General features: G+C 40.5%; 1 protein-coding gene across 4 annotated transcripts in view; it reads left to right on the top strand.

Moving 5' to 3' along the window:
- The window catches only part of LOC126412545 (uncharacterized), a 119411-nt gene that overhangs the window by 49624 nt on the left and 44267 nt on the right, over window positions 1-25520 (top strand). For all 4 annotated transcript variants that reach the window (XM_050082190.1, XM_050082192.1, XM_050082191.1 and 1 more), the window contains one exon: window positions 8644-9036. In XM_050082190.1, the coding sequence (XP_049938147.1) occupies window positions 8644-9036 (393 nt within the window). The remainder of the gene's footprint in view (window positions 1-8643; window positions 9037-25520) is intronic.

The following is a 25520-nucleotide window of genomic DNA, read 5'->3' as shown; positions in this document are numbered from 1 at the left end:
ACAATACTTTTGTACTATCCTTGTGCATGAAGGATTTCTTAAATGCAAAATTTAAAGAATTTTTTTTGTGTCTTCAGCAACTGTTAATAGTGTTGGTAAAGAAAAGCCTGACAAAATTGGTAATACAAAATTAAACAGTGTGAAAGATACTCTGAGTGAAAGTGAGAAAAATACTGTACCAAATTCAGACAGTAATATTGTGGAACACCAAAGTGTTAGTATAGTGGATGGCAGTGTAACAAAAAAATGTAAAATTGGACAGAAATTTTGGAAACCGACAGTAAAGATTGGCCGTTTTTTGTACAATCAAATAAATCAGACCAACACATGTTTTGCGCAGTGTTTCCATGAGACATTTCTATAAAGCATGCTGGTCGTGACAATAGCCGTCATGTTCTGTCTAAAGTACATGTAGACCTAACAAACCTTAAGTCTTCAATGCACCATTGTCATCATTTGGAATAAAACCTGATGAGGAAGACTCTGTCACAAATGCTGAAATGCTTTTTAGTTCATTTATTGTTGAACACAGCCTGCCAATTTCTTGTGCCGATCTTCACAGCTGTTCAAAAAAATATTTCACGATTCTCAGATTTCTGAAAAATACAGTTGTGGAAGAACAAAAACAATTGCAGCTATACATTCTTTGTCATCTGGAACACAGGATATTGTAGTAGAATACTTAAAAGAAAACCTATTTTCTCTTGCAACTGATGGTAGCACAGACATTAACAATGTGAAACTATAACAGGTGTCATTACTTTGTTGTTAAATAGTGAAAGATGTGTACTGCGATACTATCCATGCTGGGATCAGGTTTGAATAGTAGTGAAGGAATTTTTTATCTCTTCAGTGGCGAACTACTAAGAAAAGGAATTCCCTGGCGAAATTGCATTTCATTTGCATGTGATAATGCAAATACAGTGGCGGGACATATAAAGGGAGTTGCTGTTTTTTGAAGAAAGTTCAACCACACATAAGAATTCAATCTTGTTCCTGCCACCTGCTTCGTTTAGCTGCAAAAAAAGCATACAATATTTTGATGCTGAAGAATTTGTAATGGATATTTTCTACTAGCTCCAAAAGAGTTCAAAAAGGCAGTCTACTTTTAAACTTTGTCAAAATACATATAGCACTAAACCCCATCAAATACTGAAGTATTGCTGAAGTATCTGCTCCAATCAATAAAAAGAGTAAATGAACAGTGGGAACCTCTTCAAAAATTTTTCAGTGAGAAAGGTTCAGAAAATGTAAAAAACTCTCATCTATTCATGTGTGCCCTATTCTAAATAATCCCGTAACTAAGCCATATCTGCTTTTATTGCGTAATACCCTTTCGTTGTTTACCAAAGCAAATGTATTCCTCAGGAAAGAAGAGCCAGTAATTCACAGACTTCATAACATCATAAATAACTTATTCACAGATTTGATTGTGAGATTTATTAATCATTCAACAGCACCTACTTCAGGTAGTCTGCCGGAATTGAAATTTCAAAAAAATAATTGTCTCAAAGAGTGTAGACACTAGAAGCTACATTCATCGTACCAAGCTTGAAAACTCTGTAGTTACAAGATTTTATGAAGATGTCATAGATTTTTCATCAACTCATGTAGTTATGTCAAACAAAAATTTCCACTAAATGATGACTCCTTAAAAAAACTTAGAAGTTATTGATATTGTATCCAGCAAAAGAAAATCATTGTCAGTTGTAAAGGTGAATAAGCTGTTTTCAAGATTCCAGTTTGATGACTTTGGAATGGTGGAAGAACAGACAGCCAATACTGCTTGATATAAAATATCTTCTATGTGTGAAACATCATGCATTAAAAAGTAATCCATCACTGAGCAAGTTTATGCTTGTATTTACTGCTCATTCCTCGTAGTAACACTGCCTGTGAGACAGTTTTTAGTATTGTTAAGAAAAACAGTACTGAATTTTGATCTAGTATGAATACAGGAATCTTGAGTAACCATGAGTGAAATGAACCATTTATCTTCAAGAAGAGCGCATTACCAAAATAATTTTTCAAAGGATCAGTTTCAGGCTGTGAAAAGTGCAACAAGATTGTCATTCAAGAGAAAATTGTCAGTCACCAATGAAGATTCTATTTTATACAAGTAGAGGCAGAGCCAGGAAGAAGAGGCAGTGGATGAGAAAGACTTGTAAATATTTTTGTATAAAACACTGTAGACAGGTCTCTCATTTCGTGATGTAAGTTGATGGCGTTCCTTTCCTTTTAATTAATAATGTGAGAGATATATGTGTATTTTTCAGTATCTGTAAATTACAGAAATATTTTTAAAGTACTTTTACATTTACTAAACTGATTTTTAGCATTTTCCACTTAACATGATTTTTACATTTTCAGTTGTTTTAATTGCAGGAAAAATCTTTATTTAAGGCCAGAAAATGTCTGAAATACAGTGTTTAAAGGCCTAAGAGACAATTCTAATTTTTAAAATTTTCCAACTAAATTGCTCCAGGCAAGTGTGGGGATGGTTGCTTTGAAAGAACACGGCCGATTTCCTTCCTCATTCTGGACACAATCCGAGCTTCGGTTCCGCGTTTAAATGATATCAGTGTCAATGGGACGCTAAACTCTATTGCACCCCTGTCCGCCCACCCCCCGAACCCTAAAATTTTCTGAGAGAGGGGCCGTGAACCCACTTCCATATTGCCATGTGATTACTGACAGCCACTTCTCAAGGTTGGCAGCTATGGTAATATGTAACACCACAATGAGTAACCATTTGTTGGGTACGGGGCCCAGCAAAAGTAATAGTAAACATGTTAGCATAAGAATGTCATGCATCCCAACTTGCCACCCCCAAAAACATATTTTCTATTGCAGGAACTTTTTGCTGTGATACTAGTATAGAAATCAAGTGAAGATTGGAAAGCAAGTCTGAAAGTATCACAATAACTTTTATCACCAATGTCTCATTGTCACATTTTCATCCAGTGTGTAAGGGGCATTCAAAAAGAATTGAACTGGAGGCATAATTACAGAAACCAGTACCTGTATGTTAGAAGTATTGACCCTGACTATTGAGACACTTGTCCCACTGTGGCACAATGCAGTTAATGGCTGTCTCGTAAAATTCCCGGGGCTGCAATGTTAACCAGTTCTGCACGTACAGCTGGACGTCGTCATCAGAGGTGAATCGTTTGCCCCTCAGAGCCTTTGTAAGGTGACCAAAAATGGCATAATCGCAAGGGGAGAGGTCCAGACCGTATGGAGGGTGGCCGAGAACCTCCCATTTGAATTTCTGCAGGAGTGCCACGACTATGTTGGCTGTATGAGGCTTTACATTGTCGCGGAGCAGAATGATCCCAGGGGTGAGATTGCCTCGTCGTTTTAATTTGATCGCTTGGCGAAAAGTGGTCAAGGTTTGTGAGTAACAATGGCATTCATTATTATCCCGTGCTGCAGGAAGTGAATCGGAAGGGGGTCCTCTTGGGCCAAGAAGAATGTCAGCATAACCTTTCCTGTGCCCGTGTGGATTGCCTTGGCTTCTTTTGGTGGTGGTGATCCTGGTTGCTTCCACTGGAGACTTTGTTGTTTTGAATCTGGTTCGCAGTGATGACACCATGACTCATCTCCAGCCACCACTCGTGCCAGGAACACATTCCCTTCCCAAGCATAGCGCTGCAGATGAGCAAGACAGTGGGCCATTCGACATGCTTCCTGGTGTGGTTGAAGACTGTGGGGCACCCATTGGACACAAACTTTGTGCAAGTGCAGTCATTCCTTCATGATGGTGTGAACACTTCCGATGCTCAATCCAATCACGGTGGCTATGGTTTTCACTGTCACTCAATGGTCCTGGGTAATGAGCCCATTCAACAACTGGACGAAGTCATCAGCAAAGCAGTGTGGTGTCCAGACCGTGCATCATCAGCTAACGACACCCGTTCTTCCATGAAGCACTTGTGCCACGCCTTGACCCTTGCAAGGGACATGCAGTGTTTACCGAACACTTGTGACATTCGTCGATGAATGTCTGTTCTTCGTACTGCTTCCATTGTCAGAAAACGAACAACACCTCTTTTTTCTTCTTTTGACGCCTCCATGTCACTTTTGCAATGCAACTGGCAGCATTGGGCAATTGATGCATGCTGCTGCTAGCTCTGTATAGTCACATGACATGCATGCGTGCTCTCTAGCGACAGACTGTGAACTTCCACGCTCTGGTTGGAACCATACCTCGTTACACACACCATGATATTTCCCTCCTGTCACCGGTTTGTGCATTTGAGACACCGGCTCATTTCTTTTTGAACACCCCTTATATAGTGACATACTGTACAGATTATGTTTAAAATCTTGTTGTGTCCTCTTTTTGAAATCACTGTAAGAATGCATAGGTGCATGTTCCCTATATTACTAGTTTGGAGCAAATGAAAACATCTCCATTTCTTGTAGTATTACAAACCATTCCAACCTAGCCTTTACACCAGGGGTAATCAAACTTTTTTGCCTACCCACCCATGTTTGTTCTTTGTCAGTAACAAAATTTTCTGAATGCCCACCAGTTCCACAGCAATGGTGATTTATGAAGGAGAGAAGCGACTTTACTTTATAAAATTTATAAAGCAAAGTTACAAGAAGTTAAAGATGATAATGATAATAATAATAATAATAATAAATCCCGTTGAGGCCCGGGAAAAGAATAGGCCTCCAGTATATTCTGCCAGTCGTAAAAGGCGATGAAAAGAACAAACCACTAATAGGGCTAACCCCCATTTTAGTGTGATTACTTGGTTCAGGACAGAACTAAAGAAGCCTCGGACAAGCGCCGTCATGGTCGGGGACGACGCTTGAACCCTATGCCCGCCCACAACGGTAACGACACTGCTAGCCAACTGGAAAATGATTTAAATCCAAATAGAGGTGTTTTGCAGGATATGCTTCCTGCAACCACCCTAGAAGGAAAACAAAGACAGAGGATGAGATGGTCAGATGAAGTTAATCGACACCTCGTGTTCTGTTATTACCAAGCAACAAACCTAGGAACCAACACAACTGGATACAGATCACAAGTATACACAACATTTATTACCAGATATCCGGAATTAAAATTTCTAACAGAACAACGACTAGCTGATCAGATTCGTGTAATAATAAAAAATAACAGGATACCGCAGTCAGAATTAGAAAACATCAAACAACAAGTACAACAAATACTGGAACAAAATAATGTGCAATCAGAAGAAGAAGAAAATACAGTAATGGACTCAAACATCCCAGAGCAAACAAACAAAGACCAACACGCATCAATTAAACAATCAGAGGAAAACGAAATCTTAAGACAGCCACCAGAACAAGCACAAATAGAACACGAAGAGAGACACGTGCTAGATATAGAAGAGAAATTTCAGCTGACATATATAGAATACAAAGACACAAATACAGACATCAGACCATTCTTGCATAGACCGCCAAATAACCCACAAGTCGAAACAACAATAAAAACTATCAACACAATCATACACAACAAAATAAATGAAAATACAACTATGGAAGAGTTACAACTACTGGTTTATATAGGAGCACTCACTACACTAAATATACACACTAGGCAGAGATCAGAACAAACCAACACACAGAAGAAACCCACAAAACCAGCATGGCAACACAGGCTACAGATCAGAATAGAAAAACTGAGAAAAGACATCGGACAGCTAACACAATTTATAAGAAATGAAATATCAGACAAAAAACGAAAAAGGTTAGGTAAAATCTCACAACAAGAAGCAATAGAGCAATTAGATGAAAAGAAGCAGAAATTACAAGCATTGGCCAAACGACTTAGAAGATACAAAAAAAGTGATAATAGAAGGAAACAAAACCAAACATTCAACACAAACCAAAAGAGATTTTACCAAACAATAGATAACACACACATTAAAATAGACAATCCACCAAACATAACAGACATGGAACACTTCTGGAGCAACATATGGTCAAACCCGGTACAACATAACAGGCATGCACGGTGGATACAAGCAGAAACAGACACATACAAGATGATACCACAAATGCCTGAAGTGATAATTTTGCAACATGAAGTCACCCGAGCAATTAATTCTACACACAATTGGAAAACCCCTGGAAATGATAAAATAGCAAATTACTGGCTAAAGAAGTTCACCTCAACACATTGACATCTAACTAAATTATTTAACAGTTACATTGCAGACCCATACACATTCCCTGATACACTTGCACATGGAATAACCTATCTGAAACCTAAAGATCAAGCAGACACAGCAAACCCAGCTAAATATCGCCCCATAACATGCCTACCAACAATCTACAAAATATTAACTTCAGTCATTACACAGAAATTAATGTCACATACAACACAGAACAAAATTATAAATGAAGAACAAAAAGGCTGCTGCAAAGGAGCACGAGGATGTAAAGAGCAACTGATAATAGATACATAGGTGACATATCAAGCTAAAACTAAACAAAGGTCGCTACACTACGCATACATTGATTACCAAAAAGCCTTTGATAGTGTACCCCACTCATGGTTACTACAGATATTGGAAATATACAAAGTAGATCCTAAATTGATACAGTTTCTAAACATAGTAATGAAAAACTGGAAAACCACACTTAATATTCAAACAAATTCAGATAACATCACATCACAGCCAATACAGATTAAGCGTGGAATATACCAAGGAGACTCATTAAGTCCTTTCTGGTTCTGTCTTGCTCTGAATCCACTATCCAACATGCTAAATAATACAAATTATGGATATAATATTACTGGAACATACCCACACAAAATCACACATTTGCTATACATGGATGATCTAAAACTACTGGCAGCAACCAATCAACAACTCAACCAATTACTAAAGATAACAGAAGTATTCAGCAATGATATAAATATGGCTTTTGGAACAGACAAATGTAAGAAAAATAGCATAGTCAAGGGAAAACACACTAAACAAGAAGATTACATATTGAATAACCACAGTGACTCCATAGAAGCGATGGAAAAAACGGATGCCTATAAATATCTAGGATACAGACAAAAAATAGGAATAGATAATACAAATATTAAAGAAGAACTAAAAGAAAAATATAGACAAAGGCTAACAAAAATACTGAAAACAGAATTGACAGCAAGAAACAAGACAAAAGCTATAAATACATATGCTATACCAATATTGACCTACTCATTTGGAGTAGTGAAATGGAGTAACACAGACCTAGAAGCACTCAATACACTTACACGATCACAATGCCACAAATATAGAATACATCACATACATTCAGCAACAGAAAGATTCACATTAAGCAGAAAGGAAGGAGGAAGGGGATTCATCGACATAGAAAACCTACATTATGGACAGGTAGACAATTTAAGAAAATTCTTTCTAGAATGAGCAGAAACTAGCAAAATACACAAAGCAATCACTCATATAAATACATCGGCTACACCACTGCAATTTCATAACCACCTTTACAACCCTTTAGATCACGTAACATCAACAGATACGAAGAAAGTAAATTGGAAAAAGAAAACACTACATGGCAAGCACCTGTATCATCTAACACAGCCACACATCGATCAAGACGCATCCAACACATGGCTAAGAAAAGGCAATATATACAGTGAGACGGAAGGATTCATGATTGCAATACAGGATCAAACAATAAACACCAGATATTACAGCAAGCATATTATTAAAGATCCCAATACCACAACAGATAAATGCAGACTTTGCAAACAACAAATAGAAACAGTAGATCACATTACAAGTGGATGTACAATACTAGCAAATACAGAATACCCCAGAAGACATGACAATGTAGCAAAAATAATACATCAACAGCTTGCCTTACAACATAAACTTATAAAACAACACGTTCCCACATACAAGTATGCACCACAAAATGTACTGGAGAATGATGAATACAAATTATACTGGAACAGAACCATTACAACAGATAAAACAACACCACATAACAAATCTGACATCATACTCACCAATAAAAAGAAGAAATTAACACAACTAATCGAAATATCCATACCCAATACAACAAAGATACAAAAGAAAACAGGAGAAAAAATTGAAAAATACATCCAACTGGCTGAGGAAGTCAAGGACATGTGGCATCAGAATAAAGTTGACATCATACCAATTATACTATCAACTACAGGAGTCATACCACACAATATCCACCATTACATCAATACAATACAGCTACATCCAAACTTATATATACAATTACAGAAATCCGTAATTATTGATACATGTTCAATTACCCGAAAGTTCCTAAATGCAATATAACATATACCGTACAGTGAAAAGGAAGTGACGCTTGATCAAGGTCCGCATCACGTCCCATTTTTAACCAGACTTAATGTCTGAGAAAGTAAAGAAATAATAATAATAATAATAATAAAAATGATGATGATGATGATGATTTGTGAAAACATATTGAAAATGTTTTGAAAAATCTACTGTCTACCCTGAAAGCTGGAATGTCCACTAGTGGTTGATAGGGACTAGGTTAACTACGACAGCATTAGACAACTGACAGCAACTGCAGTAATTCTTCATGGAAAAAAATATTCATGCTGTTTTCAAAACTTGTCTTCTTCTTTAACAGGCCTCTTGCCATCGAATCCAGATGTTGAAAAATCACCAGATTTTGCTGCCATAATGAAGAATTTGATGAGCCGTATATCTGTCTCAGGCCTATCAAAAGAAAAAGAAGAAACTATCATTCAGCAACTGAAAACACTGAAGAAACATCAGCACATTTTTTTAAAAAATCAATTTTTGTATGATACAATGAAAGTGTACTGTGCTGGAGATAATTCGGGGAAACCTTTGCTTGACAAAACTGGTGCAATTATTGCAACAGAAGAACTGCCTTCACATATCAGAATACAAAAACTTTCTCCATTAACACCTGAAGAAGTGCAGGAATTGAGATACATAGCAGCTGAGAGAATTATAGTGAGAAGTGCACACGTGAAAAATCTAATGTATGAGTCAGGTTAGTAAACAAAGTTTCATACCTTATACACAATCTTTTTCTGTATGTTTGTAGTATAAATATCAGATTTCACCAGGACCATTTTTGGTTCCTTTTTATCAATACTTCTATATCTACACATTTACCAGTAAAAACGAGGTGTAAAGTGGTAGATTATGTAGTATAACAGTGTCATTTTTCTCGTTTCCCACTCAGCTATCCCTACAGTGGTGCATGAATAGATTTGCTGGTGGTACATGTCTGTGTAAACCGATACATTCCTTATTTTACTAACATGTACTTTATTCAAGACATGTGATGAAGTATAAAGTGTTCCTTAACTTTCTTTGGATTGTACACTCTTGGAATTTTAGGAGTAAATTCTTATGTGACACGCAATGCCAATTATACTATCAACTACAGAAGTCATACCACACAATATCCACCATTACATCAATACAATACAGCTACATCCAAACTTATATATACAATTACAGAAATCCGTAATTATTGATACATGTTCAATTACCCGAAAGAAGCCTATGACAACTGCACTGATCTTCTGTTAATCCCAGTTGGTAATGCTGTCCAACTTATAACCATTATCTGGAAAATTGTTAAATGGCGATTTTGAAAGTAACATCATGTGTGGACAAATTACACATCCTAGAGATCCCTCCAGTAAATTTGTATGGCATCTGTCACACTATAAAGTGTATGGGTCGGAGTACTTTTTATTGTATCAGTATGTAATCAGACAGTGTTACCTTGTTAGTTATTTTTGTCACTCCCATTTCCAGCAGTAGGGCTGAAATGTCATTGAAACTGTCTATCAGCCAAGGTCCATGAAGGCATTTTATGTGAATCTGTCATTTTTTTTATTGGTTTCCTGTGTCATCCCCTTCCCACTCTCAATTCCCTCTCCTAGTAGTGCTGTAGGTGATTTATTCCTTCCAACTTCCCTTTTCAAAATTGTTGCCCAAATAGTATGTCAGATCCCCTCCTGTATCTGAATGATTAGGGTCACTTACTTTGGTGTGGAAGGTCCCCAGTTTGATTCCCAGTTCATTCTCAGATTTGTTATGTGATAGGGAGATCACAGAATGTGTCCACTCGGCCTTCTGAGGCCAAATAAGGAGCTACTGGAATAAAGAAGCGGCTGCACTATCAGGATTCATCTACTAGCGTTTATGGCTGGAGGGATTGATGATTTCTATAGTTGTATGACTTTGCAGATTAGTTGTAATTAGTTTCATTTGATGGCAATAAGACATCAAAACTACCCATTGGAAGTAGGACAGAGAATGGACTGATTTACACGTACTTTTTGCATAAAAACTTTTGTAATAACCACCTTCTCTTCTTATATGTTCAAAGGCACGGAAGCGCAGCTACAGATGTTTTTGATGTGTACAAACAGACTATGCTACAAAATAGTGCAAGTACTGGCAAGAAAACTATTAACTGACTGATCAGGATCAGCTCTCTTCAATTCCTCAGTATTCAGATTTTAGCAAGGATCACTAGCCTTTTTATGATCCCTGAGAGAAGATTAAAAAGTCAATTTGACACTACTGATCGCTGCTCTGTAGCAAGGTGGGTGCACTCTAATAAAAGAAGAAATTTTGCACAAATGTATGTTGTTGTCAGAGATGGAGGCATATGATATATCTTCTTCCTAACACAATCTGAATCTTCTGTGTGGAAGTAGTATTCTAAATTGACAGGTCTCTTATATTCCCTATCTTCAAATATTGGACTGAACACCTAGTTTTTTTACAATGTAGACTGAAGCAATGAATTAAAATTTGTACCAGCCTTGAGATTTGAACTCGGGTCTCCTGCGTACTAGGCAGTTGTTCTGTCCGTTGCACCACACTGGCACTCTGGCTAGCACAGCTGCATGCACTACCCTAGTACGTTTTCCTCCCTGAAACAAATTCCAATTCATGCCTCAGCCCAATGTTATTCCCCTTATAAACTGGCATCAGTACTGCCATTAAGTATACTGGAATAGCACCTTAACAATGAATGAAATGAGATTAATTCTTCCTGTCCCACCAAGCGAGGTGGCATAGTGGTTAGCACACTGGATTCGCATTTGGGAGGATGATGCTTCAGATCCGCACCCAGCCATCCTGATTTACGTTTTCTGCGATTTCCCTAAATCGCTTCAGGCAAATGCCAGGATGATTCCTTTGAAAGGGCACAGCTCACTTCCTCGCCATCCTTCCCTGACCGATGGGATCGATGACCTCGCTGTTTGGTCCCTTCATTCAAATCATTCAACCAACCTGCCTGTACCTCAGGCATAGGTGATACGTCATCATATACAGTTGATGTTCCTGAGACATATTCAGTCTCACCTTTATCTGTGAGAATGATGTAGGCTGAAGTAATGAACAGATGCAAGTTTTAACACTTTCTCCACCTTTGTGGAGCATTGTCAGGGTAACAGCTACTTTTGGTGTCACAGAGCAAATGATACATGAAGCTAAAAAAATTAAAGACACTAGTGGTATAATTCCTTCTCCAGAATGCAGGAGTGGCCAAAAGATGTTAATCTGAAACTGTGAATCAAGATGTAGTGATGTTTTATGAAAATGACAATTTTTCAATGCTTTGTGCAGGAAGGAAAGACTGTCTCCATCATGGTAGATAACAGTAAGGATCAAATGCAGAGAAAGACTTATTTTAGTTAATCTGAAAAAGTTGTGCAGAAGATACGCCACAAAATAAGACATTCACTGTTTCTTTGTAGAAGATCAAATTATATGAAGGTTTCTTGGAACAGAGGAAAAAGATTGCACCATGCATTTCTAGTCATTGTAAAACACCTCGAATGAAGGGACTTTCAACAGATGCAAATGGGACCAATGTTGCTATAGCAGCGCGTGAAAATGCTTTGTTAGAACAGCTGCAACTGGGGCAGTATGTGGCTTTCAAATACAATGAAAACTCTACATAGAACAAATTTCCCTGTTATCACATGAATTTTGAAATGTTGAGATTAACAGCATATCTTCTGCTAAACCACAATTCCTTTCACGACCCAATAGGAAAGATGGTATCTGGGTTCCCTTTTCCAGTGTTATATGCAAGGTGGATGTCCCATCATTACACATTACAGTGCATAGTTGTATAAACTTCACAATAAGCTCTATGAAAAGATAGTATTTTTTACATTTAAGTCAACTTATTTAATTTCTGGAACAAGATGTCAATGAAAAAAATGTTACATGCAAGATAGAAGAGTTTTAAAAATACATTTTCCTTCTTTGTATTTGAATTTTTTTGTGACACTATTCATTGTAGAATTTTTTTGTCTGTATACTCCAGTATATGTGTAAAAAATTAATAATATGTTATTATTGCTTACATCTTTTCTTTTATTTCAATGAAATTGTCTTTTTAGTTTACAGTAACAGAATTAGAATATATCACCATGTTTGTTGCCCCCCAGCTACCTCTAGTAATTCCTTACACTGAAATAACATTTAACTGTGAACTACTTTAAGAGAAATGATTGGTAACTGTTTTCAGCTCCCACCTACTTACAGTTCTGACTTATAGGTCAACCACATTTACTTTAGGTACAATTTTTCAAGGACCCACATGGTTTTTATTTACCAATTCCCTGTAGTGTTGAATGTGGATGATATAAGTGGCATTTTCATGAATAAAGTGAGATATGATAGAGATAGGGGCAGAAATCCATTCCAGTACGATTATGCCATAGGTGGTAAATCATTGGAAGCGGTAACGACCGTAAAATACTTAGGAGTTACTATCCGGAGCGATCTGAAGTGGAATGATCACATAAAACAAATAGTGGGAAAAGCAGGCGCCAGGTTGAGATTCATAGGAAGAATTCTAAGAAAATGTGACTCATCGACGAAAGAAGTAGCTTACAAAACGCTTGTTCGTCCGATTCTTGAGTATTGCTCATCAGTATGGGACCCCTACCAGGTTGGATTAATAGAAGAGATAGACATGATCCAGCGAAAAGCAGCGCGATTCGTCATGGGGACATTTAGTCAGCGCGAGAGCGTTACGGAGATGCTGAACAAGCTCCAGTGGCGGACACTTCAAGAAAGGCGTTACGCAATACGGAGAGGTTTATTATCGAAATTACGAGAGAGCACATTCCGGGAAGAGATGGGCAACATATTACTACCGCCCACATATATCTCGCGTAATGATCACAACGAAAAGATCCGAGAAATTAGAGCAAATACGGAGACTTACAAGCAGTCGTTCTTCCCACGCACAATTCGTGAATGGAACAGGGAAGGGGGGATCAGATAGTGGTACAATAAGTACCCTCCGCCACACACCGTAAGGTGGCTCGCGGAGTATAGATGTAGATGTAGATGTAGAAGATATTCTTCTATGCACCTGCCAGATACATAAACATTTCAGCAAAATATCAAGTTGAGATTCAGTGTCTATGTACACCCCTTGGACTTTAAAGTTCATCAAATTTGATTTTTTTTTCTGATGGGGTTGTCTTTAAGCAAGGGTAAGAACTATTAATTGCAATGCTAAATGCTTTTCATTGTTATTTACGCTTAGTTCTAGGAAGCTGAGGTCTGTACTGTTTTCCTGTACAGAGTTATACTTTTTTTTAAGAAATCATGAATTTAAAGCACACCATGGAAAATGTATGTTTTTCAACATTTTTATAAAGAGTGTGAATGATGTATCCTACTTCTTATACATTATATCAACTTACTGGCCTACATACTGGATGCCTAAAGAATTGAGGTTTGTAGGCCAACTGATTACTAGGTAGTAGATCTCTGAAAATAGGAAATTGGTGCCTGGCTAATGACTGGGTACAGTCCCTTGATGAGCCTTCAAACTGGAATTTTTCAAAACCAATTAGAGTTAGGACGGAGCTGTTTGGCAGTTTTACTGTTAAGACACGTAGGTATCCCTGTAGCAAATATGACTAAATTCTGAAAGGGTCACCTTATCATCTCCTGTGAGATTACATAAAATGACCTGTTAAAACACTATCCTTTCTGATCTAGCCATCTCATCAGACTGATATAGATACTACAATGTGGATAGTTATAATCCTACTTCTTTCCCTTCTATTGCCACCCACTGGGAAGAGGGACAAACCATACGTCTAGAAGCAAAACATTTTATCCAGTACTTGGTATGTATTCAAGCTGATGACGATACTTTTACTGTGACAAAGCAATTATTTTTTATGTAACATAAAGAAGATAAATTTGGAGAAGTTGAGTCACTGGGAAAAATGCGCAATGGATCACCATTGATTAAAACATCCTCTGCTGTGCAATCTATAGCTCTTCAGGCATGTAAACGTCTGGAGTGACATACCATTCTTCTCCACAGAAGAATTTGAATATAGTCAAAAGAATTATCGTCCACCAAGACCTTACACTCCAAACAGACGAGGAGCTACAGACTTATTTTGAAAGGCTAGGTGTACATGGTGTGCAACACGTCCAAAAAAAGGTCCCAAGGATAATAGAATAGATACAGGTACCTTTATTTTATCCTTTGAAGGGAATGTCCTCCTGAAAAAAGTTAATCACAGTGTATTAGTGTGACGTGAAACCTTACATCCCACTGCCCATGAGGTGCTTCCAATGCTTGTGCTTTAGTCATATGTCATGTGCTGCATGATGGACCCAAAATGTGGTAACTGCAGACAATCATTGGAATAAAGTAGTCATTTTGAACAACCATCTTTGTCTGTTATTTGCATGGAATACCAACCTCAAAGTTCACCGGTTTGCCCAGTTTTCAAGAAAGAAAAGAAAATACAGAACATAAATCTACTGACCACGTGTCGCATACTAAAAGTCACTTCTATCACTCCCACGACTACAATTTTTTCAAAATCATTTCTCCACCACCCACCTTTCTTATGGTTCCCATGGCACCATCTTTGGGAATCACTTCCCGCAACTGACTGGAGGAGCAGCTTCCTCCTCCGGCATCTCTGACAAGGCTCCCCTCAGGACCCCTCTCCCTCAGATCAGGGGCCCAATGCCAGACAGTGGCTGAAATAACTGCAACTAGCAAATCCCAGGGCTGCCACTCTTCGTCTGTCCCCACACTGTGTATAAGCCCTCGCAAGAATCCCAGCATGAGGTGCAGAAGAAGAGGAGGAAGATTGTTACAAGGCTGCTCTAGTGACCCCGAAGGAACCAGATCACCCCCCCCCCCCTCCCCTCCCATTTCTACCAGGTTCCAAATCAGTGCTCATTGGTGTGGTTCCAACCTCATCTCTGACAGGCAATGAGCCGGGGCCATGACAAGTTGTCCTGGCCCCTTCACATCTAACCTGGACACCTGTAATGTGATAATTCAGTGTAACTGTCATGAATATTACTGTCACCTGCCAGAATTACAGCACCTTATTTCCTCCTCTTCTTCAATTTGCATTGTGTTACAAGACGCGCACTTCACTGATGATCATTCCCCAATGCTCCGTAGTTACCATTCATTATGTCGGAACCATGCTGGCTCTGAGAGGTCGTCTGGAAGGGCCAATACATTGTTTTACACAGATGTGGTCAGTGAGTGGATTCTCCTTCGTACTATGATGCAAGCTATAGTGGTGAGAGTGCAGATCACCACAGTAGTCACCATTTGCAATGTTTATACACCTCCAGGTAGACCAATTATCTTGAGTTGACAACCTTAATTCAGTTACTTCCTCCCCCCCCCCCCCCCCCTCCCTTTTTCTCCTGCTTGGCGATTTCAGTGGGCACCACACCCTGTGGGGTACAGTATCACTGCACTGCTTCATCTGGTAGGAGCCTTCTATTTGATTACATCATACTGACTATGATCTCTCTCTCTTCAATGATAGCACTCCTACCCACTTCAATCCTTTTCAGCTATTTAGCTAAAGATCTCCTCATTCAGCCTCATTGCTTTACTCTATTACTCACTACCTGACTAGCTTTGTGACAGTGGCCACTTCCCAGTGATTCTGTAGCTTTCTTACCACCATCAAATGGACTGATTACCATACTAGGTCCTCAGAAAAGCCAGCTGGCAATTGTAAGCCTGTGCTATTACTTTTGCCATTACCATACTAGGTCCTCAGAAAAGCCAGCTGGCAATTGTAAGCCTGTGCTATTACTTTTGCCCCCTCTCTGTCAGATTACATTGACGAGGTTGTGCAAGACATCTGCAACATCGTCACTTACACTGCTGGAATTGCTGTTCAGCTTTCCATAGGTCCTCCTCTACCACCAGCCACTTCCACGGTGGACTGAAGACATAGTAATAGGCTATTCAAGATTGCCAAAGAGCCCTGCAATGTTTAAAGTGACATCCTTCAAAGACCACCGTTAACAGTTCTAAGTAACTTCTTGCTAAATATAGTAAGAAGGAAGGCTGGCAGTGCTACAACCACTTGGGATGTATGCCTTTTCATGCCAGGTGTGGGTTAAACACCCAAGGTCTTCTGGGCTGCCAACAATCAACAACTTTCCAGGTCATATCTTTCCGGTTGGTATTTGTCAGTGTGTTGGTTCTTGCTGAACATTGTGTGATCCATTTTGTGACAGCATTTGTGCCCTCATCTTATCTGACTACATTTCTACTGCAGAAATGGCAAATTGCAGCCATCCTCTTTGTTTCTCAGCCCCCCCCTCCCCACCTTCCCCCACTATCCTCCTATCCCTGCCTAGCAAAGTTCATATAATGAACCTCTCACTGACAGGGAACTGCTGCAGGATCCTATGACTTCTCTTAGTGCAGCCCCTGACCCTGATTCAATAATTCATAATCAAATGATCCAACAACTGAATGTTACTCAAAAGCTGCATCCTCTCAGGGTCTTCAACCATATTTGGCTTGGAAGTGTCTTACATTCAGTATGCGAAATAGTATTGTCATTCTAATCCCAAAGCAAGGCAAAAACCCAATGTTTCTTGACATCTACCAAATGATTAGCCTCATCAAAATGCACTGCAAACTGCTTAAAATGGTGATTGCCCACAGATAATGGTGGATTCTGGAGTCTCGGGGCCTTTTGTTTCCCTATTAGTGTGGTTTCCAGGAAGAATGCTCCACAACCTACCATTTGGTCTAGTTGGAAATAACAATCCAACAGGCTTTTTCTAAATGCCAGCACCTCACCAAAATTTGTTTTGACTACATAGGCCATAAGACACCACTTGGTGCCATCAATTTTACTTACCATCCAAAATTGAGGCTTTGGAGGCTCCCTACCGATTTTTATTCATCAGTTTTTATCCCATCAGTTATTTTGGGTTGGAGTTCGTACTTCTCTCAGCCCTTCACAGATCCAGAAGAACAGTATTCCACAGGGCTCCATGCCAAGTGTGACATTCCTCCTCGTTGCCATCAATGGGTGAGTGATCTCTGTTGAGCCACTGGTCACCCCTCTGTATGGTGACAACTTTTGCATTTGGTACAGCTCCCACTAAATATCCACAACTGAATGCCAGCTCCAAGGGAGTCATTTGGCATCTGGGGCCTTCCAGACTTCTCCTGTATACAGTCTCCTACCTGAAGAGGAAATCTTACCTCTTCAATTCTGGCTGCATCAACTCTTGGGCTACTATGCAGTTACCATTTGACAGTTGCTGATCATCCAGCATGTACCAATCTTTTTGTGTGTTAGAGATACTGACCTTCTGATCCATCAGGTGGTTTACCAGTTGGAATGCACCTCGCAGCACTCTGCCCAGATCTTTGCTCCCCATTTTTTGTTCACGCCATGCTTGGTTGGTGCCAAGGGCATGAATTAGGATCGAACTATTTTGAGTTCCTAAAGTATATTGCCACCATTGGTGTCTGTTATGTTCACTTCTTCAGGAGCTTCAGGGTGCTCCACACTGTAGGCTATAAAATCATTGAAAAGATGTGTTTTTACATCCCCTGCCAGTCAGGAACACCATTTGTTGCCAAGAATACGAGGTGTTTTTACACCAGAGCTGATAACTATTAACAGAGCCCTGTTTTGACCATGTTTTAACATGTAGTGACTCAATGAACAGTCTTCAGGTTAATGACCGGTGTTACTCTTGTCGCTTCGTGGTCTCTGTCATACGTGACCTTCTCACTAAACTTAATCATACTGACTGCTTTGTTACCTTTCTCTTAGCATCCCAAGTCATGTGGGTATTCTGAGAATGAACTGGCTGACCATTTTGTTAGCGGAGTGATTACTCGCCCCCGCCCCCCCCCCCCCCCATTTGCTTTGCTGATTGCAGTTGCAGATTTGTGGATGCAAATAAGACTTCTACTAACTCTGGAATGACATCTGGTTGTCTACTGCCTCCTCTAATAAACTCCACACTGTCAAGAATACTAGTGCTGCATGGCGGTATTCCTTCTGTTCCTCCCAGAAGGAATTCACTGTCTTTTCGTCTCTGTGTTGGTCGTATGAGGCTAACCCATAATTTTATTTCATGTAACGAGTCGTCCTCACAGTGTAGTTTTGGAGCCATATAGGCAGTCGCTCACATCCTGGTGCAATGCCCACTTCTTCTCGCCCTCCATGCTAAGCATAGCCTTCCATATTCTTTGAACCAAATGTTGAAAGATGATGTGTGGAAGCAGCTTTTATTTTCAGGCTTAAGGTTTCAAGCTACCTTTGGATCAGGAGTGAGGTGGGTTGGGTTGGAGCATTTGCTGCCACATGCTGGGACTGGGGGACTACTGACTGTATCTCCTTGTCCAGCTCACTCATTCATCCCTCTCTTAGTATGTTTTAATTACTTTTAGATGCAGTTTGTCTCCTTTTCTGCTGCACCCTATTTTCTATATTAGAGACAGCAATCTGCTGAATAGTGGTTGCTCTTTAACACCTTTTGAACCCTGGGTGACACCTTATCTTCTCTGGCCTACGTATCAGCCTGATACTTTTCCATAAATTCTTTATCAGCTCTGGCATCAATATTGCCTTCTATGCCTTGGTCTTCCCGTACCTATGTACTTTCATCATCAGAATACATACTTCATGGCCATCGCTAATTCCAGATGAACTGTTGTTGGATTGAGGGGCTGATGATCTTATTGTTTAGTCTCTTAGCCGCTAATCAACCAACCATTCATTTTCATTTCTGACTTCAAAACTTCAGGGGAGGAGACTTGGGTAGTGTTTAGCTTTTTTAAATGGTCATCATTTCTTATTCTTGGTGTTCTGTGGTAGTGAATAGGTTAGTTACAATTTAACAACAGACTGCCAAGTTGATTGCTATCCATTCAGCAGAATATTTTAATTTCGAAATTCTCTTCATCTTGCTGTGTTCCGTTAGCATCTCATCAGCCTATTCGAAGCTGATACAGTACCGACTTGGTTCAATTGAAACTGAGAGGCAAATAACCTCCATTGCTGCCGTTTCTCAGAATTGGGATTAGGTACTACTCCCTCTCCAAAAGCACAAAAATCACTGCATTATTATGTAATATTAACCTACTTCAAATTATATGTTGTGCTCTTTGCAAGACTTCAGGTGGATCTTTGCAGAAAAGCGCGGCTCTGTTGCACTGAGTGCAGCAGATGACCAACACTGACTCACATCAATAGTTCTTCTGCAATGCTGTGTGTAAAAAGTCCCAGTTGACATTATTTAATACCCACCTTTTGGTTATCAAGTTTTGTTTCTGTGGATAACTTATCAGCATTGATGATGTGGTTACCAACAGTCTGACCCTTGATGTAGTTACATGTTTGGATTTTATGTTCATTTGAATTTTGTGTTACTTAACTTCTTTAAATGTGATGAAGAAAGTATATGTTCCTGTTGTTCAGTTAAGTGTTATAAATACCATGGTTCGAATAGATTGATACTGTCAGCCAATTGATGTTATCATAATGATACCTCAGATTTTCTATGTGTTATTAATAAATAGCCTCTTTCTGGGTGTTCTGCCAGTTTGTTTCGATTTTGTACACAATATTTTGATGACTGACCCAGCTGTCTTTGTCAAATGCTGCATTTCATGAAATGAGATCCATCCTTCATGAAATCCTCCCCACTCCACCAAAGTGTCTTTCCGCCATCCACCTAACCTTTGTAACCTCTTAGTTCATCCCTATGAAATCCCCAAACCACCTTTCCTACCCTCTGGCTCCTACCCTTGTAACCGCCCCCGGTGTAAAACCTGTCCCATGCACCCTCCCACCACCACCTACTCCAGTCCTGTAACCCAGAAGGTGTACACGATCAAAGGCAGAGCCACGTGTGAAAGCACCCACGTGATTTACCAACTGACCTGCCTACACTGTGAAGCCTTCTATGTGGGAATGACCAGCAACAAACTGTCCATTTTCCCGCATCTCGTGGTCGTGCGGTAGCGTTCTCGCTTCCCACGCCCGGGTTCCCGGGTTCGATTCCCGGCGGGGTCAGGGATTTTCTCTGCCTCGTGATGGCTGGGTGTTGTGTGCTGTCGTTAGGTTAGTTAGGTTTAAGTAGTTCTAAGTTCTAGGGGACTTATGACCACAGCAGTTGAGTCCCATAGTGCTCAGAGCCATTTGAAACTGTCCATTTGCATGAATGGACACAGGCAGACAGTGTTTGTTGGTAATGAGGATCACCCTGTGGCTAAACATGCCTTGGTGCACGGCCAGCACATCTTGGCACAGTGTTACACCGTCCGGGTTATCTGGATACTTCCCACTAACACCAACCTGTCAGAACTCCGAAGATGGGAACTTGCCCTTCAGTATATCCTCTCTTCTCGTTATCCGTCAGGCCTCAACCTCCGCTAATTTCAAGTTGCCGCTGCTCATACCTCACCTGTCTTTCAACAACATCTTTGCCTCTATACTTCTGGCTCGACTGACATCTCTGCCCAAACTCTTTGAATTTACAAATGTCTGTGTGTGCGGATGGATATGTGTGTGTGTGCGCGCGAGTGTATACCTGTCCTTTTTTCCCCCTAAGGTAAGTCTTTCCGCTCCCGGGATTGGAATGACTCCTTACCCTCTCCCTTAAAACCCATATCCTTTCGTCTTTCCCTCTCCTTCCCTCTTTCCTGATGAAGCAACCGTTGGTTGCGAAAGCTTGAATTTTGTGTGTATGTTTGTGTTTGTTTGTGTGTCTATCAACCTGCCAGCGCTTTCGTTTGGTAAGTCACATCATCTTTGTTTTTAAATGTATATAAGTTTAGTTAGAAACATTCTTGTTAATTTGTTTCAATGTACACCGTACAATACGAAGTTCACTTTTGAATAAATTGTGAGTATAGTACTTACTTATTGCAACATTTGAAACTAACAAACAATGAAATCATGTTGTTCTTACTGCACACCGTTTGTTTAAAGTATTCCAAATTAGAAGGAGGCCAATTCGAGAAGAAGGTCTTTTAGATGAAAGCTCAAACATATACCACTCCTTTTTGTTGTGCCTACCTGTGACTCACTGTCTCCTCTATATGTTGAGTAGCAGTCTGTCCTTTTAATAGTATGGTCAGTATACCAAGTTCGGCAACACATCCTGTCACTCTTCAGTTTCTGCAGAGTTGCACTGGTCCACAGAGTGCGTTTTCAGCTTTCCATTTTCAAAGATAAATGGTTGTCACTGAGGGTAGCTTCGTACATGGAAAAGCTCCTCTCTGCATCACAGGACATCACTGGAGTGTATTTGAAGGCAGCAAGGTCACAGAAGGCCAGCTTTGGTTCATTGTCTGCAAATGTTGTGGCATTCCCAGAAAGACTGTCACTAATTTTATTTGTTATAGGATATCCAGGATTCTGCTGGAGAACACTTTGAAATTTGTTATTCACATTATTAGCCACATGACTATGGTCATGAGCTTGACTCAATCCACTCTGCACATGTAACACAGGGCTTCACAGAGTTGAGTACTAGCAGCTCTTAGTCGTGTGATGGCTTTTGATACCACTGTTGGTGTTTGTGTTGATGTATGCCAAGTTTCCAGACATGCCATTTGTGAAGATCCTTTAATAGTTTTGATAGCACTTGATTCATTGCTATCAAGCTCATAAAAGATTGTCTTTATTTTGTTGTAGTTTGTGTGGAGGGGCAGTGAAGGTGCTTGTTTCTTGAATTTCGGCACCTATAGTGGAGCTTTGATGTAGATTTTCTTGCCAGAGCAGATTAATTTTTCTGTACCAGAGTAATTTGGTCGCACCTCTTCTGCAGGTTTGTGTAATGCATATTGAAGGCAAGTGACATACACTATACTAAGTTAGAGAATTTGAAGTCCCTTGACTGCTTTATCGGTTTCTGTTACTAGTGGCTAGATGTTACCTTTGTTCACACCATCCATCCACAGTAGCGTCATGGAATTGTCAAACAAATTTGCAGTTGTCGAGTTGTTTACTCTCTCTTGAGAGCTTCACAGGTTAGGAAAAACATTTCTCCAGGCCTGTCAACTTTAAGAACACCATCATTTGCAACATAAGGTCCACCCATGTTGGTGGTTTCATCTGTGGACACCCAGATCTTTTGGTCAGCAACACTAATTTGTATTTTGTTGAGCACTTCCTTGTAGCACTTGAATAAATAGTCCTTCCTCAGTGTGTGAAAAGGATAGATTTCTACTCTCCATAAAGATGATACATTAAGTTACAAACAGGCATTACGAAAAGACCATCATACATATGAACTTTTGACCAAACCCTTCTTCAGAAAGGAGACACACACTCACATGCACACATGAAGGCTATCTGCAGCAGCTATGGCCATCCACGTTTTTGTATGTATTTATGCGTATTTTTCACTTATTTTTCTGCTGTCCAGCTTCCCTCTCAACCACCTAATACCTTCATTTGCCCATTTCGTATGTCATTTTCCATTTCCTCAATGCCATATCTGCCAGAATGAACCCCTGCTCCATTTTCCTGCACCAACTCAGAAAATTATCCCTTTCCCTGGCTAAAATCCAGTCCCATATGCAGTTGATTAAATGCTACCTAAACCATGGAATCCCCCCCTCCGATCGCCTAACTGAAAGAATTCCTATCGCCGGTCCCACCCCTCCTTTCAATGACTTCCCCTTTTGGATTCTGCCAATCCCTGTTCCTCACAAACCTAGTACTGCAAAAACACATCTCCATGGCACAGACATCCAGAACAACTGCTGTTCCTTCTGTAAGGGACTGCTACTGTGTAATCCTTAATACATACATCACATCTCTGCAACTGAATCCCTTGGACTCCAACACCTGAAGAGAATTCCAGACACCACCTCCATAAGTTATACAGGCTGCTGACATCTAATGGCCTCTTGGAGATCCACTGTGCAACACATGTCCTACCCACAGTGCTCCTCCTCGTCAACTACTTATGGCACCTACACACTGCCACATCCCCCGAAGCTCCCTACAAATGCTCCACTAAATCCAGAGTTGAAACAGTACCAGAACACTGTTGTTAACCTTTGCACCAAAATCTTCAGACCCATAGACATTTCAGATCTATCCAAAGGCCTCACTGTCAGTCCTATAGCCAAATTTAACCATGTTGGGCTTTTCAGAGACTTACTCACATCCTCCTGTTCACTGCAGTGGAAACATTTCTTTGCCATCAATCCCTCCAGCTGAAGCCAACCTAATCCCTACATTGAAGCATCTCTCTCCCAGTTCCATACCACCATCCAGCCATGATATCCTACTGTGCTCCCACAAAATCACTGTCTTTGCACCGTCGAGGAATTCCTTACCTCCAACTTGGCCTCGCCATCCTTCCAGAGTTCCCTTCCTAAGAAAACAGCCACAAAATAGATCCTGACCTAATTATCCTACCTGCAGGCAAAGGTTCCACCACTGTAATTATGAATCACAATGATTCTCTGGCATAAAGCATCTACCAGTTGTTGAACGCTCCACCTATAAGCTCTGCCAGAGTGATCCCATCCCAGTAGTCCAACATAACCACCAATCCATTCTTAAAGACTTAGGCCCCTCCCACAAACTCTTCCCTGAATCTGTTTCACTCTTGACCCTCTGAACATCCTGCAGACCCACTTTCTATTTGCTCTCCAAAATCCAAAAACTGAACAATCCTGGATGCCCCGTTGTAGCTGCCTATTGTGCTCCCACTGAAAACATTTCAGCGCTTATTGACCAACATTTCCAACTAATTGCCTAAAATCTAGACTTCCACAAAAAATATATGATCCACTTCCCTCATCGACTCTCCACGATCCCCACCCCTTTACGTCTTTGATCGTTACTCATTACTGTTGAAGCCACTTCCCTATACAACTACATCCCCCATGTCCACCATCATGCCACTCTCAAACACGCCCTCAGATTCCAAACCCACTATCTCATTGCACTTCACATTACTAACTACATCCTAACACACAACTACTTCTGTTTTGAAGGGAAGGTATACAAACACACCAGTGGCACAGGTATGGGCACCTGCATTGTAGCCGTTTGTGCCAGCCTGTTTATGGGCCATCTAGAGGAAACCTTCATAGCCTCCTAAAGCTCCAAACCCCAAGTGTGATTAAGGTTTATTGATATATTCATGATCTGGACTCGGGGCCAAGACACCCTATCCTCATTCCTTCACAACCTTAATACCTACCCTACCCTATCCATTTCACCTGGCCCTCCTCGACGCAGCGTGCCACTTCCATGGACCTTCTCCTTTGTGATGGTTCGATCCACAGCTCTGCCACACTAAACCCACTAACCACAAACAGTACCTGCATTTCAACAGCTACCATCCCTCCCATACAGCCTGGTCACATGGGGACAGAGTATCTGCAGTGATGAGAACTTCCTTTCCCAGTATGCTGAAGGTCTCACAAAAGCCTTCACAGACAGGTATTATTCTGCAGACCTATTCCACAAACAGATATCCCTTGCCGTATCTGCACGCACATCCACTCATCCCATCACTCCCAAAAACCATCTGCAAGGAGAGCCCTGCTTGTCACCCAGTACCACCCCAGAGTGGAGCAGTTGAACCACATCCTTAGTCAGGGCTTTGATTGTCTTATCATCATTCCCTGAGATGAGGGACTTCCTACTCAAGATCCTTCCTAATGTGATGTTACGTTGCCCACCCAACCTGCACATCAAAATCCATCACTACGCCACTCCAAATCCCAACCCCAGACCAAGTTGCAAGACCTGCCCAACCTATCCACCCAGTCCTGTCATGTGCTTATTCTACCCCATGAGAGGTCAGGCCACCGGTGAAAGCAGCCATGTCGTATATCATTATTACACAGCTTTTTATCTTGGTAACCAACTAGCTGTCCACCGGCATGGATGGCTACCGCCAAACTGTGGCGAAAAGCAAAGTGGACGATCCTGTGGCACAACATGGAGCAGAAAATTACATACTTGATTTCGATAGCTGCTTCACAACCCAGGCCATCTGTCCTATCACAGCCTCTCAATTCGTGTACCCTCACTCTCTTCGTGCACTGCTATCTGCCAGTGCACCTGTCCCTCTTTTCCCTTTCTCTTCTTTTTTGCTCTCATCACCCCAATCCTCGTGATACTGCACCTACCAGCCTTATCCTGCCACTGTCAGATCCATGCA

The sequence above is a fragment of the Schistocerca serialis genome, chromosome 7, assembly GCF_023864345.2.
Source record: "Schistocerca serialis cubense isolate TAMUIC-IGC-003099 chromosome 7, iqSchSeri2.2, whole genome shotgun sequence".
NCBI classification, from domain to species: domain Eukaryota; kingdom Metazoa; phylum Arthropoda; class Insecta; order Orthoptera; family Acrididae; genus Schistocerca; species Schistocerca serialis.
This window is presented reverse-complemented; position numbering and strand designations above follow the sequence as displayed.